The sequence below is a fragment of the Melanostigma gelatinosum genome, assembly GCF_949748355.1.
Source record: "Melanostigma gelatinosum genome assembly, chromosome: 22".
NCBI classification, from domain to species: domain Eukaryota; kingdom Metazoa; phylum Chordata; class Actinopteri; order Perciformes; family Zoarcidae; genus Melanostigma; species Melanostigma gelatinosum.
In genome coordinates this window covers 7,191,923-7,211,419 of record NC_136655.1, presented here as the reverse complement: position 1 = coordinate 7,211,419, position 19,497 = coordinate 7,191,923, and the positions used below count along the sequence as shown (strand labels likewise).

Here is a 19,497-nt window from a genome sequence, read left to right as displayed (position 1 = left end):
CTCCATATGGAAAACGTGGCCACATGGGAGAGCAGCCCATCTATTGTGATATATAGCCCTGCCAATTCAAACTGCCATTGACTGGCGCTGATCGGCATGGGCCTTGAGTGACCGAGAGCAAAGGGCAAAGCTGAGGTGGATCTCAGTCGTCCCCTGCTCTTGTCGCAACGGCAACAGCGCGGTGCAATAACAGGTGTTTGCTGGGGCACTTTTGATTAATGAGCCGTCATTGGTGGATGACCGCTGTCACTCACGCTGCTCACCGATGACAGCCGGGAAAGAGAGATGACATCGTCAGTGTGGGACTGATGTTGGGTTGTTATGAGGGTAACGCTGTGGTCTCAGTGTGTGTGTTCAGGTCCCTGCACACACTAACTGGAATGTAAGTCTTGAAATACAAGTTTCAGATGAAGGTGAACAAGCATTGTTGCCTTTCTCTGCCACATAAACAGGAAGACACCAGATGGTCATACTATCACTGTGTACAAATAACAATACTTATGTACTGTACAGTTAAACAGCCACTGGCCATATTTCTGCATACAAGACAATCAGATGAAGGACAAGCTGACTACCACATATGCTTTTTAGGTCAGAACATGCACTCAACACCTGTGCATCTTGCTGCGGAGGATGTAAATCTAGTTCCTTGCTGAAAGACACTATGGCAGTGATAAGGCACACTAATTTAATCTACCGGTAGGTCATTTTCAAATCACCTCGTGCACCACCTCCAATAGGTGGCGAATATCAATTATTTTGGATCTTTATACCTCTGGATATAAGCGATGCAATTATACATGTCCTCGCTGCACATTTTACGAACTCAATTCCATATTTGAGGATATGAAAAGGACCATAATTAAACCACCCAATGTAGGGCATGACTGAGATCAGGACCGCCTACATGCGTGGTGGAATCTCTTCAGCACAGCTCTGTTGGATGCACCGACTATCAGACAGCACATCTCTGGCTGACAGCCCCCCCCCCCCCCCTCCTCGCTCTCTCACACTCAATACACAAGACTTTTGCACACACTCATGGTGGGAATCATATTTCAACATGTGTGCACACAAACGATTCCTACTGTCACTGAAGACAGACACTGACACTATGGAGACACTTTAAAAACACACCACGACATCATTCTCTCTCCTGTTCTCTACATTTAAGTCTCCACTGTGTATCTCTACAAGCACTATAAATAGCATACTCAGGCAGACATGTGCACACACACACACATACTGAAACAGATTCAAACTGCTGAATGAATTCAGAGGGGGTGTATCTCCTTGTCAAAGTCAAGAGGAATCCTGCTCGCATGCTAGTACAGATTAAAAACAACGCAAGTGAATCTTTGTGTGTTAAGCGCGCGCGTGCGCTTTGGGAGGAAAATAAATGGCCAGCATGTTTCGCCCTCCCTACTGTGTGGAGACGTATTTGCATTAGGTAGATAAAGGGAATGAGTTTGCGATGGAATCGGTAGAGATAGAGTGTGTGCGAGCATCAAATTCAACACAGATCCTCGTTGCATCTCACATGATGGAGTCCCTCCCTTCCCGTCACTCTCCACCAAGCCTGCTCCATCCTCCTAAGATCTACCACTGTCTCAGCCCAGCTCAACAACCGGGTAGTCAGGGAGGAGAAAGGCCATTGTGTGTTAGCCTATGGAGGGATTTCAGCTGCCAAAGCCTTATCGTGAGAGTGTGTGGAACCGCAATCTCCCCGTGTGCGCGCGCGTTTGTGCACGCGTTTATGTAATCTACGCAGCCATGTCACCGCATCGAGTGGTTTGTCACCTCGTGATCTGCCATAAAAGCTAAGCACCCACACAGAACTGTAGCAAACAATGCCGCCATATCTGAACGCTTTATAATTCAACACTTCATCGGTGGCAGACATGCCGATACACACACCACCCACATGTATACAACAACAAAAACACACATACGGATTTAGACTTTGGAGAATGGAAGAGACCTCCTGATGCCTATCAAGGCCTCAGATGCTTGCCTCTGGGGAAAATGGTTTTCTCAACAGATAAAACACACACACACACACACAAACAAAAACAAACACTCCACATTCAGAGCCCAGCAGAAGCACTGGGTGCCAATGTGAATCCTCTGTTCCACAGCGCGGATCCTGATATCATTCATTCTCCCTGTCTGTCTGTCTTTCTCTGTCACTCAGACGCTCTGAGGTGTGTAAGATCACACATTCATCATCTCTCCAAAGCCTCCGTTCTCTATCTGGCACACACACACACACACACACACACTCAAGCAGGCCACACTTTTGTCCTCTCTTTTATCAAAAAAAAAAAAAAAATGTAGGGATTTGGTGGCTAAACGACCCAATGCACCCCTTGTCTCTCTCATCTCGATATCACATTCATTTCATGCAATCTTCTTCGCCGGCTTTGCCAGAGAGGGGACCATTACGTCTCACTGTCTCTTCTCCATGGAGATTTATCCCTGCTATCATATCAGCAGGGATAAATACAAAGGATAGGGTGCATGGCATTTATAATTCCCTCCTGTTTCAGGTGAGCAAATGACATCCATTACACCCTGCACGCTCCCTCCTTTCACAATGGGGAGAGATGGGAGCTGCTGAATGTAATCGCACTTCTAAAAAAGGCCACGATCACAGAAGAACTTGATGCCTTAATGTGTGGGGAGAGAGATGAAGACGTACTTGATCATTTACTGTGGTGGCACAATGGCATCAAATTATATGTACAGTATATAAGTGTGTGTGTGTGTGGAAAATGGGTTTCAAAGGAAGAGAGGAGGAAGAGTCTTCGCTTTAAGTGTATTCAGAATTTGCACTTCAAGATCTTCATCATTACACTGAGGAGATGATAAAGCCTGACTTTGTTTTTCTTTCCTCTCCTCTCCTCTTCCCTCCATCTCCCCCTCCTCCTTACACAATGCCAGAGGCCTTCGAGTCAACCTGCAGTGGGAAAGCGATCATTTAATAAATCTGCGGAGACTTTTATTATCAACTAATTCTTCTGCCTCATCCCTATTCCTCTCTTTATCCTACTCTGTTCCTGCGCCCTCCACTTGTAATTAAACAGGGATTGCACCTGCAGCTAAACTCTACCACTCCAAATGAACAGAGAGAGAAATGAAAGCGATCGCCCAATCCTGCCTCACAGCCTGCAGGGCACACTGAACTTCTCTTATCTTTCCTCTTCTTCCCCCAGGCTAGATTCGTCTTCTTCTCCTTCCCTGGTGTGAGTTTGTTCATTACTTTGGCACAATGCTGGCACTGCATCACTATTATTGGCCTATTGGAAGGCATTCATGAACATAATGTGGTTAACTGTATGTAATATCATGTGATTTAGTCATTTTTAGCTGTTTTGGAAGTCAGCAATGTTGTATGCATGTGTCAAAGACACATTTTTCCCATCAGCCTGCCACCAATGCGTAGATGCTCTTTCAGTGCCCGTAGATATCCAGGGCGGGTCTTCTATTCTCTTTTCTATCTATCAGCGAATGTCATCCTGTTTATTCCTTCGTTCATTTACTGGAGCCTCTCTCTTCCTCACATGTCCCCACCTCTCTCCTCTCCTCTCAAATGAAGCGAGGGACACATCAACGACCCGCTGCTTCGGTCACAGCTGACGCGCCGCTCAATCCGTCAGCCACCAACCAACGGTGTTATATCATAAACTCAGTTAACAGAGCGGGCCAGCGGCTGCAAGCGCAATATTGTTTTCATTTGAGGTTCTCGGAGGTCAAATGAGAAAGCCATCCATTGCGCTGTCAGGATTGTCAGTCAGCGCGATGACAAACGACTCAGATACAATCAATCATTTTCACTTATCTTTCCATTCCAAAGAGGGTAAGCCCCCCCCCCCCCCCCCCCATATTTGGAGAAGTAGCATTGTCGAAAGGAATGTCATCTTTGGTATGTCTGTGCTTACCAAAAAAGCAACAAAAAGCAGCGGGATGCTAAGCTCAGCTACAATAAACCCATACAGCAGAACTTGCCCTAATCATGCTAATGTTGCCCCATCACTGTCAGTCAACAGTGCTAGAACCATGCAGAAGACATAACGGATGCCACGGTGAAGTGCATTTAAGATGTGGGGTTCGGTCTGACCCTTCACTGCACAAACATGATTTGCATTTCGTCAGTAATGTCATTTCTCTTTCCATTGCTATTACTCAGACAGAGTGCACAGTTTGGACTGTTTCCAGGCAAGACATTGACAGCAGATGCTGATGATGACTCATATGAATGACACATTTTATAAAGTGTATGTGTGTAGTATACTATAATAGGGTTTATAGATTCACAACTGGTAGCTACAGGGAAATAGAGAAAACCACTCGATTCAGACAAAAGAAAAAAGGTAGTTCTCTCCAACCTTGTCTGCCCCAATTTATTTTTTGGAAGTGTGTGTGCAGATATGACTGAAACACATCAGCTCTGTTCACTTGCCTTTTTAGACCACAGCAGCCTGCAGCTAAACTGGGACACAGCATAACATGCACATCTAAACACCTTCATAACTCATAGCCTAACACTAGAGGGGTGAGGAAGCCACACTGTAAGCCGGGATGTGGTAAAAAGTTCCCCCGCTGATGGAAAATGAAAGGATGCTGGTATTAAACATCGTTGATGAGATGCAAAGACGCGATACTTCCACAAATGAGCTTGTTGGGGTTCAAAACAGAAAAAAAGCATTTGACTTTGAACGATCTCACCCCACTCTACTACACATTTTTCAATAATTCACACGTACAGCTCTGAATTTGCTACACTGAATATAAATAATTAACACTACGAGTGTGGCAGTCGCAGCACTTTCCAGCAACAGTTTATATGCTGAATGTAAAAACCTTGGTAAGTGTTGGAACCATGTAGGAACATCCTTGATAAGTTATACCCTCGAACTAACTGAAGAGTTGTTGTCAGGATAGGTTCATGCGCTTGCTATGTATATGTTGCTGGATGGTATTGGTATGACTGTGGGAACATTGGAGGACGGATCGAATGGCTAAGACACAACCAAAACAACTTGACCTGCTCCCAAATGCCCTGGAAGCCATGTCGATTTGCATAAATGTACTCATTGTATTGGCATTGTAGATCCCAACATGCACTAAATAGTTAGTCATGCTATCTAATGGTTGTATGCATTACAGGGCAGAGAAGGCCACACAAATTAATTCATGGTAAACTTGCAAAATTCATATAAATAGATGTGTTTCTGGTTCATTTGGAGAATTCTTTTCTACTTTTTACCAAACGAGTTAAAAGGGACAGTTCATACATTGGACCTGTGGCTGAAAGAAAATGGTTACTTTATGAAACTGCTCACAACAAGGTCTGTGGATCATCTTCAACAACTGGGTCATGATTTCTGGAAGAAATGTATTCATGCTTTGAGCACCACAAGCTGAGTGACACATAGTCTCATTATATTTGAGAGAAGGCAGACAATCTCTACGGCCAACATCTCAAAAACGAGGCAACTCGCACCAAAACTATCAAGATTGATAAATAGCACGACAGGTAAGAAGAAAAAGATGTATTTGAATTTTGGGTTGGACTGTCCCTTTCAGCTTTTGTTTCTCACACTGAAGTTTGCTTCTTGGAATGGAATCTTAATATGTTAAAGATAAACAGCGAGGAACGTGGACATTAAAACGGTAACATAAGCTATATGCATATCCCCCACCTCGTGCAATTCTTTGTGCTAACTTCCCACTCCATTGTTGACTTCAAGAACTGGAAGGTTTTTTCCCCTCCACAATAACTTTATGGCTCCTAATAAAACGCTTTCGTAAGTGTGTGATTTGTACTTTTAATTCACATACTGAACTAACCGTGAAATGATCCCCCAGCCTCCACTGACGCCGCCTCATTCATTCTCCCCAGACGTCCTCATTGTGGTTGACGGATGAACCAGTGTTAACAGGACAGTAACATAGTAGTGAGGAACAGCAGCAGCTACTATTAACAGTGGGATTGACCTGCCCCTGTCACTCAAACACCAACCCCAACATCCATAATCACGGCCCATTCTATCATCCGACTGTCCTCTTTGTACCAGAACATTTATTTAACCCACTAATAGGATGACTTATGACTGTGTGTGTGTGTGTTAGCGAGGGAGATCCAATTAGAGGACAGCCAATCACTGGATTAATGAGAGAGTCGGGATGACAGATTACTCTGCTATAAGGAATGAGGAATAAATTGAGGATTGGGGGTGAAGTGGGGTAAAAACGACAAAGGGTAGTGGTTAGAAATGAAATAAAGATGGAGAGGAAGGAAATGGAGAAAGAGGAACAAGGCCCACAAAAGCCCGACTCCTCATCTGCTTTACAAATCCCTTTAGAAATGAATAGGGGTTGTAGGAGCAAAACAATCTATAATCTTGAAAGAAAAACAAATATAACAAAGAGGACAGTCACAGGATGGAGGAAAGAACGAAAAGAAAAATTGATTGAAAGGATGGAAGAGAAATGAAATGGATGAGAAAAATACAACTGGGCTGTGGAGAGCATTCCATGCAGTACAGGATACTGCATGGGTATGTTGAGCTTTCTTCTCTAATGAGTGTATAATGTGACACAGAGACGCAGGGTAGAGTGTTACTCAGCATGATGCCCCTGCCTGACGCTGGGCACACTCACATCAAGGTGTGCCAGTTGCCACATTGTAATTTATTCATGGCTCATTATCATCACACCAACAGACTGATGTGTCCATACATTATCAGACCGTCTTTTAGTCCTTGCGGACCAAAAGTAATCGTGTTCACATTCTTCCATTTTGTGATGGGAAGTGATGATCGTCAAGTTTTCGCGAACTCACAAAATACTACTTTTTTTCTACTGATAAAAAAAAAAAATGGCCGAGCCGGGAAATCTTTTTAGAGCCAAAGTAATGACGTCTATTTAATCCACTTTGTGATAGAGAGTGACGATTGCAGTGAGGACAGGGTTTGCATTTGTTTTGCGTCAAGGAAAAGGACCTTTGTTTTACAAACCTGTAAAACAACCTTTACGCAAACAAGAATCGCACAATGCAGCACAAGTTTCTGCCATATTCGGAACGATCAAAGACCTATCCCTATCTAATCCACTTTCTCTGTCCCTCTCCTCCTCATCCTCTCTCTCCCTCCAACATCACAGTCTGACCCTCATGAGCCGGTACTGGACTCTCTCACCAGCCTGGCTCCAGAGGAGGTCTGTCTCTCGGTCCACAGCAGCAGGAGAGGAGCTGTATCGACTAACTGTGTTCTCAGCCTCCGGTTGTGGGGCCCCCCCCTCCCCTCCTGTCTTTCCTCTTTCTGTATTTCTCCCTTGTTCCATCTATCACACCCTCTCTGAGTGTCTGAGTCCCAGGGCCCCGGAAACAGCAGGTGGCCTTCTGCTATCGACCAGCTCAGGCTGCTTTAATAGCGTTTGCCACCACTGGGAATTTGGCATGTGCACGTGTGCCACTCTGATCCAGCAGGCAGTACGGTTAAAAAAAAAAAACATGTACGGCTGACCACAACATGACCTTTAAACTTGGCTGTTTGTGTGAGGTTCGCAAACAGCCAACACAAGAAATTCAAAATTACATTTATCCATGATTAATCTAAAAAGATGGATGTTAGCATCTTTATTTATTTGTTTTGTAGCACATGCTGTGACCCTCTATGGCATTTAATAAAACTTGTTTCGACTCGAGGCAACAGCATGTAATTCAGCTAACAGTTTACAGGGAAACCTCCAATAATCAACTTGCTGGAGAGAAGGCCGCGAGAGAACAAACCCGCGATGCCAAAATATTGTTCTCCACATTTGAGATGAAGCAATATGCACTCGTCTCCTTGAGTGATTGCAGACACTTGGAAACAGTGTTGAACAGTGAATCAGGACGGGTACTGCTGGTAATACAGCAGTGATAAACTGATGAACTCGACTGACTCAAGAAAAGGGAAAGGTGTTGCGCTGAATTAAAAATGTATCGGTATTGATCAACCAACTTACGGAAATGATCGGTTATCAAATATTGGCAATGACTTCAATGTACAAATCGAGTAGAAATGTTTTGATCTTTAAACAAACATCACAACGATAAAATGTTGAATTAACTGGTGGAATTAATTATTCACATTCATTCACTTATTCAATCAATTCACAACACTTATTGTTGTTCTATAAACCGTTCAGCATTGAAGGAGTTTGTGTTTGTGTGTATGTGTTCATTCACTACTTTCTATATTTCTGTGTATGGTAATTCCCAGATGTTCTTCCGAAACAGTTAGTGGAGGTCAGCCCTCTAACTAGGCTAATGGACTTAATACTATGAAGGCCTAACACACACACACACACACACACACACACACACACACACACACACACACACACACACACACACGGGACCACTAACAAAACTCACTTGGTTGCTGTGTTCAATATAAGCTAATTGGCATGCAAATTAAAAATGCTAAATTTGTAACACGATGTTGGGCGATAATAGCGAGACAAAAAGGAATCCAACATAATGGGAAGAAATGGAAATTAAGTATTCTTAATAATTCATTTGTTATTCTGTAATATCTTCTCTAAGCCCAATTACACGCACTACAATCCAAAGGAGAGAAAAAACAACAACATTACTGATTAACAGATTAATACAAAAGAGGGATTGGATGTAACTGGATGCCGTGACAAAATAGCATCCTAAATGCCCTTATTCTGCTCACTTGTGCCTCTCCCTCCTTTCCTTTCCTACTCTCTCTGCAGCAGGACAGACTGAGACCTCAGGAGAGGCGACGAGAGCTGCATTTGAAGAGGGCACCTTCTGCCCACCGTCTGTCCGATATACAAAGTGTTATCAGGGAAATCTGGGCTCTTAAAATGTGCTCGTATTCACGCACGTACACACACAAACAAACTGCGCTGCACATTAGGAAACACTGACAGTATCATGGTGCCAGAGAGGTCGATAATCCGCTGGAAGCTGCAGACAACATACAGGAGCCACTAGGCTATCGCTGCCAACCAAACAGCAGTGGCCTCCTGTGATTACACGTGGCAGGAGATAAAGAGAAGGGAGAGAATGATATGCATATTATCGGAACTCAGAGCTTTTGCCACATTATTTCTAACAGTCACATTAATAATGATAACCAATAAATGGGGATATACTGAACTGAAATGCTCCACAATGGATTCTTCAACTGGTGGACTTTTCCGTTTTATCAAGTTAACTTTTAATTGTCTTTATTTTATTTCGTTTTAATAATCCTATTTATGCGTCTTTTTATGTTGCACACATTGCATTGCCTTGGCTACTGTACATGTATTACACATAATGTTCTTACATGCTCTTAGCCGTGTGTTCTTTTGTCTGCAATCCACAGAGAAAGTGAAAACACAGTGAGTCATGGCTGTGTGCACATGGACTTTTCATGGTGCTATTTTAGCAAGGCGTTGCCTCCGATAGAGGTGTTCGCAGACTCACTGTGTCTGTGACCATTACACAGAGTGCTGCTATTTCGCACCGCATTCCATGTCATCAAAGGTACTAAGAGAGAGATAGTGTGTGGATGTGTGAATCTGCGCACAGACATACACACAAAAACACACACACAAGTGGAGTGAGACCACTCTCCCTATAATTCAACACATTTATTCACTCCAACTCTACCCTCGCAGTCAGTTCCTATAAAAAGACTTGGTCATAGAACCCAACAGGCTATCTAATCCCTTCCTCTCCTCCCTCCAGGCTGTAATGAAATCCTCCACGCTGCACCAAAGGTTATTGTACACTGTGACATAAGAAAATGATAAATGCCAGTGGTTATGATATTGACTCGGCAGGGGGGGGGGGGGGCGGCAGAAGTCCTTCTGATGTGCGAGTGTCTAACCTGGGTCTCAGACATGACATAGAGGTAGTGGTGATCAGAAGAGAAGGCCATGTCTCGGAGGATGGGTCCATTCTCCACCGCCTGCACAGTCTCGTACTGCTGCGCACGAGAGGAGCCGTCGACCCGGATCTGGAAAAACACAGAAGCATATTAAGAATTCACATATTTAATTACTGCTTAATCACTGTGGCGCTCACGTCGCTTCGCAGGTATTACAAGAATGGCAGCGTTTAAAGAAAGAAACATTCAAAACATTGAATGAAGTATCACACCTGCTACTGAAATTGATTGAATCAGTGCCAACTGCATCGAAAGTTTGAATTACTGAACAACAAAGTAACTGTTTTAACTTTACTGATTTAGGAAAAGACAACTGAAGATCCCAAACAACTTCCTCTTCGTCTCAGAAGCAGCTGTAATAATTAAATAGTAAATGACGGGACTGAAAATATATCATGTGTTTAAAGAATAGCTGAGGTTAAACGGAAGCAAAGCCAGACAGAGTAATGTTGCCCTCCACAAGGAAGGACTTGGCAATTGAACAAAGTCGACATCTAGGACCAAGAAATGTGCAATTAGGGATCGAGGTATCATGAAAGGGTACTTTTGAAGCCAATTATTGACTAAATTGCCAATCAACCACATAGAGCCTTAGGAAGTTACTGTGCTGTATCTGAGATGCATCATCTTTCTCCATCACCGTTTCCAGACATTCAAAAGTGATTACAGTAATACGGCATCTGGGCTGGAGGTGTGGTTAGTGAGCCCCTCGGTGTGTTTACTCAGCAGAAAGTGCATGGAATTGGCCCCACGCACACTTGGTGGCGGGACGGAAGTGTTCGGGGTGGTGCCCGAACATCTGCTTCCATCGTCGCACACAAACAAACGCAGAGGGTGTGTTCTAAATGATCCCTTCAAAATATGGTCCTCTGGCGGTAATTTCCCACCAACAAACAGCTTTGACACATACCGACGCAAGCAACTTTCAGCACCCAGTAGAATACACGCTCTCTCACACACACACACACACACACACACACAGACACACACACACACAGACCTGTGCAGGCTTGCACTGCAATCAATATTAGGTCTTTAGAAACACAATAAAAATATTCTTCACACAAAGTGTCTGGCAGTCACTCCGGCCCCTCAACTTTATCCTGCAGTGAACCAGGAACCAATCGAAAGCCATCCACTGCTCCACTACAGTCCAACGCAACTTTTCTTTTCTTGTACAGAAAAGACAGAAACTTGAGAGCACAGGCTGCAGTCTACTCCTGCTGCTGCTTCTACCGATATCCAGTTTCACAACATGACATTTCTTTAAACAGGCACCATCTTTCACCCTGATTTCACCCCCCCCCCCCCCCCCCCTTTTTCGGTTCTCAGTCGTTCTTCCTCTCTCACTCTGCCTCCTGCTTGGCTTGTGATCCGGATCTCAAAGGACCTGAAGTCTGCGTATCAAAGCCTCACACTTTCACTGGGAACCATTGTATGCTCTTGGGTCAGTTGTAAAGAAAAGAACAGAAGGCGAATAAGATAAAGACAGAAAGAAAAGAGGGAGGTAGGAAGAAAGAAACTTCCACGCGAGCCAGAGCCAGATTCAGCAGGTGGGGTTATCTAATCTGCCTGATCGGGTGAGTTAATTTGAGGCGCTGTGCGTATGCGCACTGTACACAGCATGTGTGTGCATGTGAACGTATGCGACCATGTGTGTGTGTATCAGCTTACCGCCGCTGCATATGAGGGAAGTCAATTGCCAAGCAGAGTTAAAAGGCCAGAGAGTCTACGGCAAAGGCTGAATATAGAGTTGTATTGTGTTGGGACGGATCCACGGTCACCAGGGAGTGGAGGGGCTTCAAGGGGAAGCTCCTGTGTATTATCCCTCAATCTGACCACAGACAAAACAAATGAGCCACCAGGGAGTGCACAGCACGTCCGCAAGCAAGCAGCGCAGGCACACTGGGACTTGGAGGGGAACACGCAAGGGAAACGCCTGTTCAAAACCAAAGTCCAGTGGAACTATTTGGACAATAATTGGCACAAGTATTTAATAGCAGTTCCCTTCATTATTCAATCAAAGCAGTGTCATCCTGGGCTTGCAGCAGACTTCATCTCTCCTGATATCAAACTGTGGACTCTAAAGGAATATACAATATAAAACCCCCTTCAGTGCGCTTCACCCTGAAAAACAAAATGAAGGAAACAGCTAGCGAATGATTTTTGCTACTACAAAAACAAACACCAACTAAAAAACAACTAGACTGAACACAACCGATATCTTAACTCCCTTCAATGAAAAAACCAAAGCTAATGATGTTTTTTTTAAATAAAACAACTAATCCTAGCTTCATTTTCAGCAACAGTAATTATCAATATATCTTAAAGTCATTTTTCATCAGCTTAAAATCATTAAGGCAGCTACAGTGGCGCTAGCCAATATTATCTGATTTATTTTCACCAGTAATAAAGTGGATTAGCTGCTCTATGCTAAATGGATTACAATGCTAATCTCTGCTATCACATTAGCACGACACAACAGACATTCACTGCCAGACAGACTTCATTTGGCCTCTGAGAGTAGTGGGAAGGTGAGAGATGCATTGGGCCCACACATAAATGCACACATGCAAAGAAGTATTGTGTTCACACAAGCTATTGCGTGTCAAAAAAACATTGGCATTTCACTCTCTCTCTCTCTTTCACACACACACACACACACACACACACACACACACACACACACACACACAGGCTGTCTGGCTGAAGCTACTCTTATGGTAATGTCGGATACTCTGGGGAGGGTGGCAGGAGTTACTGGTGCTTTTGACTCACAGAGCACACTTCCTCAGCCCTGCAGAATGTGTGTAGTCAACATAGCTCTGCGTGTGTCTTGATCCGTATGTGTGTGCATCTGTGGGATAAATCCACGTTCTACCTCAGATCATACAGAGGAACTCCTGCTCCTGTATGAAGCGACCACCCTGGCCATAATCTGTATCCCCCTAGTGGCGTATAACTACACTAACACCATCACTGAAGGCTGCGGCTCCTGCAGTAAAAAAAGGCAGTGTATGTAATCTTAACTGTGGTCGAGACAAAAACACTCAAAGCAAATAGCATTCACGGAGTGTCTTTCAAGCTAATTACGCGACCATTAAAGTAGAACAGAATGCAAGGGCAGTGTTGATGTATCAGAAATACGGACAACTGATTATTTCAAGAACAGTTTCAGTGTTACAGCTCTGAGAACAACAAATGTGACCTCATGTGCAGATGGTATTTCTGCTTCGAATCTGTCAATGAAAAATAATGTGCCCAAAGAAACTATCTCTCTCTCTCTCCGTGTGGCTAACAGCTAGCAGAAGGTGCGATACAGAAAGGGAAGCCATTCCGGTGTGAAAACCACAGGAGTACCCTCTCTCAGTTTCCTCGTATTGGCACTGTACAAAGCACTTCCTCCGATTCTGCATGGAATCCACATTGAAGCAGGTAAAAAAAATCATTACTCGTCTTACACATCAGAGCATTTCTATTCATTTTAGATAAGAACTGGTATGCCATTATGCAGAAACTACTTTCCATCAAGTGGTGAGATGGAGTCTGGTCAATCCTCAGGAGACATAAAACATACTGCCGTCTATGTGTTAATGTAGATGGTGGTTGTGGCTGAGCAGGAAACACAACTACCCCCTCTGGACGACACCACTTTGGGGAAATAGCACATTGAAAGTGCGCTTCCTAAATCACTGTGTGTGTTTCTCAGTGAGGACAGTGCGAGTGATTGGAGAATTGTGTCCTTGCCGGCTATGGCATGGAGTTTTTGGGGGCGGCAAAAAAAAAAAAGGAGGGCTAGTCACACAGAGTTGCAGTCTGTTCAGCATGACACCCACACTAACGCGCCATGGCTGGAACACACACACACCGTGACCAACGTGCTGGCTGGCGGAAGCCAGAATAAGCTGCTGACTATAGTATCACTGTGGTCTGACATAGACCACGCAGCCACAGTGAGGTGAGTGGGCTGGAGCAGAATGTCATCCAAAGTCACACAGCATGCTGGGAAAGTTAAATTACCACAACACTTGTGTGAGGAATTCCATCAAATCCCTGAAACATGCATGGGCAAACCCAATGTCAGTGCCAGCAGTTCTGCAGTCAGAAAGAGTCACGAAACCCATTTCTGCTGGATGTCCACATGGTAAGCATTGCTCCAAAATGAGTTCACGACTAACAACTATGGTTTTGCAGTGTTGTGATTATGTTGCAACTTCAATACGAAGGAACTGTGGTTCATAATGTTGAGCTGCAAACAAAAGTAAATCATGTTGTAAATGTCTATTCGATCCTGCAAAACGACTTCCTTGTTTGCATTTAACTGCCATACATGTGGATACAATTAGTTTTACAAAGCGATGAATGAAAACAGACATTTAACTGCATTTACTTTTATTTCCATTATTAAATAAGTGGGTAGATATTTGGGGTAAACTGTTTTCAGCCTGTTGCTTTTCACTATTGGCCTCAAACGGGGTCAGATCCTTCGATCTCAGCAATGAGATTGGAAGTGAACGCAATGGTTTAACCATCTGAAATGATATGTACTACATTTAACCTATTTACAATGTTTTCTGCGTTGATTTGTCATTTTCAACAACAAAAAAAAAAACTTGGAACACCATTCAGTGATTTCATTTGAAAAATAGTCCAAAAGCACAATCAAAAACGTGCAAATGAGGGTCTCCCGTGTAAGCCCTTGGGTCCCTATCTGTTCAAGATATCAATCAGAAACAACTTGGAGCATCAACAGCATAGCCACATGCCAAATGCCGCTGTAACCCGACCTGCCACGCTTTGCTCAGGTTTCGACCCTCTTTGTCAAACCACAGCAGTGTTAGGTATTCAACCAGGCAAGGCAGGACACGCAATAAGAGCCGGGGAAGAGAGACGGCCAGACAGACCGAGACAACCGAGAAGAAGATTTACTGTGAAAGAGACACGGAGAAAAGAAACAACGCATCGCCGCTCCATAATGCCAATGTGTCCCTCCACGCATTCTATTCATACCGACAGCAATACAATGGTGGCTGTCCGATTGGCCAAATCTGTCCGGCTCACTGAAACATATGGCAGACAGAAAGGAAGGGGTGGTGGAAAGAATAACAGAAGGAAAGGGGGCAAGGAGGCGGACTGGATCCATCTCTCAGTGTCAATCAATGCCAGGACAAACACTCTACTTCCACGTTCAATACCTCGATATACAGCTTTAGGCGAGATGGACTGGGGCGAGACGAGTGGGGGAGTGTGGATGATTTGACATTAATCTCTGGGTATTAACGAGGATGTGCCACACTAATGCGGGATGCCAGGCTGGCCGTGTTGTATAGCAGAGAATCACATATGATTCACTGTTCATCCCAAAGATTTATTACAAACAATAAAAGACGGACACGTGTTTTTTTTCTATTCTGTCTGAGAGGAAGACTGCCCAGAGAGGAGTGCACTAAAGAGATGTGGTTTCTTAAAGGAGTACTGCAGGTGACGCATGAATGACTAATGCCGTGGTACTTCTATATTTACAGTGTCATTTGGCACAGTATTTTTATGTTCTACGACGAGCTACAACAGCTACACAGACATCTTGCATTTACTCAAAGCTACTGCCTGCCCGCCCGCCCGCCCTCCTTCCTTCCTTCCTTCCCTCTCTACAGGAGGATGAGTGGGCAAAAAAGAAACCAGTGTGGAACTGAACTCATTCAGTGCTTTAATTCACTATTCTCTGTTTTATGTTTGCAATTAGGCATATCTCCTACACAGCAGGATTTTAATTAATGCACCCCCCCCCCCCCCCCCCCCCCCATGCCTGCAGTGTGAGGGAAGGTGCTTTGTGGGTGCAAAAACAGAGACATGTCATTGTTAGCAGGTAAATTAACCACAAAGACTTGCATCGGCAGAGTCGAGCCTTGGCAGAAATTTGATCTCTACAACGGCCCTCCTGTCGGGTTTGGGTTTATTGAGGTTAATCCTCTGCAGATGTTATATTTTGGGTATGCTTGTTTAGGAGCAGGAGGTTAAAAGAAACCTCTGGAAAACGTCCACAACTCGACGCTATGAGATGAAAGTGGTAGAGCTTAGACTAATTAGGGGTTGGCCTGGGCGCCACTGTGTCAAAGCAGCAGCAATACAAAGTAACTAAGTAAATACAGAAATGCCACACGTTTTGTGAGTGAGGGAAGCATGCAGGCACTTGTGTTTGTTTCTATTGGTGCAACTTTAGTCTCCACAAGCTCACATCTGGGATCTGACACGATAGCAGACAGAGCCGCCGGGGGACTCGTGGCTCAGTGACGGACCGTTGTGGCATTAAAGGTGTGGTACCTGTTAGCCCGCAGGTCCACGCGGCCTACTGATCTAACCTTATCCCCTGCTGAGAGATAGACGGCAAAGGCAAGGAGAGAGGCAAAGAGAAGGACAAGATTGTTATTTTGAGGGATGATGGTGTTGGACGTGAAAGGGGACAAGTGTCTGGAGGCTTCCTAGCTCATTTCTCCCCTTGCTCTCATTTCCTCCCTCGATCTCCCCCATGGCTTCAAAGGGTGAGTGACAGGCCTCCCTGCTATCATTCCCTTCACTGCTGAGCTGCCCGAGAGCAGTGTGACCAGGCAGGGGGCTCACAGCTTAGCTTTTCTTACTCCTTTCTGTCTGCTGCTATTGCACTTTTTCCCCTCTCTCCCTTTCTCCCTCCCTACCCCCCCCTCCCCCATCTCACTCGTTCTGTCTCAATCTGTAAGTCATGAGGTTGACTAAAACACCTGCAAGCTTATGGTCGGTTCAATCTTGAGAACATTTGTGACCACTTGACTTCTAACAATTCACTCCGTTTTTTTCTGATTTTTTTCTTTTTCTTTTTCCCATCTGTTCTTTTCAAAATTCGACTCCCTCCGTCTGTCTTGGCACGTTTGTTGCAGAACTGTATTTCCCCTGCTGCTGGAACGATGTAGGACATTTTTTAACTGAAAATGTCTCCTTACCGTCAGACGTGACTGGAAATAAAAAAGCCTTGCCGACTTAATGGGGTTCTTTTTTGTCCATTTCTTCCTGCAAACCTTGTTGGTATATAATTATTGGTGGTACCCATTTTTTTTCCAGATAATTGAGGAAGAGGGCCTACACTTGAAGCTGTAATCTATGTGGAAGTGGACAGGAAGTTCTCTTCTATCAAGTCAATAAAACAAAACACAAACAAATGTATTCAATTTGCAGAGTGAACAGCAACAAACCTTCCTTTGGCTGGACAATTGTCCCTTTTCAACAACTGCTCCATCTCTTATTTTGTTCCCCTCTCAGTCATCTCTTTCTGTTCTCATGGTCTGAATATCTTTGTCCATCAATTTTTCAGTTCCGCCATTTTTCCTCGCAATATGCATCACTCCATTAGGTTTACTGTGCGGAGAAGATGTCAGAGCTGGTCTCTCTCTCTCTCTCTCTACACAATCCCTCGGTTCCTCGTCCTTCTTTCCCTCCGTCTTCTCCCATCCAATTCCTCTTTCGCTGTCTCATTTGAGCCGCAGCAGGGTGTTAGAGGCGACAGGTAGAGATCTCCTGACACACCTCATTTAGTGCAGACAAATACTTGGCCTGGCTGAGAAAAACCCTTCCGCGCATTTATCTTTCAAACCAATTATTTCCTCTCCTGTTTTTCTTTTCCTTTACCGTTTCTCTGCAGTGACGGGAGCTGCTGTTCACGCCTCTCCCGCTGCAGCCACTGGCTGGGCCTCAAGGACCCCACAGAGGGAACGGCACAATGTGAGCGCACATCACCACCTGTGTCTCTATTAGTGGTGCGACCCAGTGGCAGGGATACAGAGCGGTCTGCACCCCATTATATTATGTGACCAGAGGCCACTGTGTGAGAGCTAAAAGGCTTTGGGAGCCATTAATGAAGTCAACATACTCCACGCAGTAGTGAGGGCACCAAATCAGCCTATTGTGTCGAATCAAGACCCAGCAGTGCTCACAACCCAGAGCTACGGATGCCCTTCATTTAAGAGTGTGGCCGGCAAACTTCAGCAGGTTGAATATTATCAATACAGCCTGCTGTGAATAATCACAGTGAGAGTATTCAGCGTGTGCGTGTGTGCGCGTCTGTGTGTGTGAATGTGTGGACTTGACAGAGAAGGAAACGTTGTATGGAGTGTCCACACCTGTGAGAATAGCGGCACCCAGGAAGCTAAGCATTTGGCAGAGTAAGAAAGAGGTGGCTAGCTTTGATGTTAGCGAAGCAGAGGGAAGAGGAGGAAAAGATGGAAAGAATGATCTCCCTCCACCACTCTTCTCCCTGTATTATTAAATAGGTTCCACTTAAGGACCTATATGTTGTGAAAGGTTGCTATATGCATCAAATAACAGACATTGCACTTTAAGTTAAATGAAAAATGGGATACTTTCTTTCAGTCAATCAATGTATTTCTGTTTTATTGCATTGCTGACCACCAAAATGAAGTTTATCGGAACACTGCTCCACTCCCTCATTTCCCTGTGCCCTTTCATCCCAAAATGACTGGCATGCAGCCTTCAGATAGAGGAACTCTCCAGCCAAAAAGCAGAGGGAGCATATGTGCATGGAAGCTTGTTGGGGAAGTCGGTTGGATCCAAGCTGAAGAATAAGAAAGGAACAGACCAAAAAGCCCCACATGTATCAACGATGCCTATTCTTCCACTGCGCTTAAGTAAACCTACAAGTATTTGTATTAGTTGACCACATCCTGCTCCCTTAACTGTCAATCACCAATCTAACCAACCATTGAGGATAATGAATAAAGGGTCTGTTTGTTTTGTGAGACTAAGATAAGCTAAGGTCATGATTAATTGGACACACAAAAAGAGGAAATCCTCGGATCAGAACAGGTATCTCGCTGTCTTCAGGAACTTCAGGTGAATACGAGCTCCTTTGATAATGGTCTGGTGACAGACTTTGATCAAGATTCACAGGGTCATCTCCCAAAACACCCCCACTGTGACCGATACGCGTCTCTATGTAAGCTTGTGTTTCACAACACAATAACAGGGGTGCATTCGCTCATCTTAACAGGGCGAACTCAATAGGCTGTTCTTGATTGGAGCATACTCCGCTTCTATAAATGTCCATCAGCAGCCTATCCAACCGTGGTGGTGGAGACGGGCCAGGTCCCCAAAGAGATGTCTAGGTCTGATAAGGACTTACTGACAGGCTCAGATCAACTTCAGCCAACGGATGACTTTGAAAACTATTTTGTCTCTTTTTCCAGACAAGGCTTTGTTTTAGTGGTCATCAGTCTGTCCTCTATCTTCTGGTCAATACTAATGTTCGGCTTGTTTACAAAGGTAAACGCAGAAGTGCAAGGGTGCGATCGGTTTCCCGGGAGACATCCAGAAATACACAAGAGGACACATCGTCACAAACTTACGCTGATACATGCATGAAGAAAATGCCAAGACGGAGTCAACAAACCCGAACCTTTAACTTGTTCAGCCACAAATGTGGAAGAGAAAGTGTGGTAAAGCGTAGGATACGAGGGGAGAAGGCAGTGTGTGTGTGTGTCCAGGTGTGTGAATA

The 19,497-nt window shown here is 44.5% G+C and overlaps 1 protein-coding gene across 1 annotated transcript in view; it reads right to left on the bottom strand.

Annotated features, from left to right (window-relative positions):
* The window catches only part of plxna4 (plexin A4), a 199,726-nt gene that overhangs the window by 70,432 nt on the left and 109,797 nt on the right, over positions 1-19,497 (bottom strand). Inside the window, exon 4 of the mRNA XM_079294703.1 lies at positions 9,900-10,028. Within this exon, the coding sequence (XP_079150829.1) occupies positions 9,900-10,028 (129 nt within the window). The remainder of the gene's footprint in view (positions 1-9,899; positions 10,029-19,497) is intronic.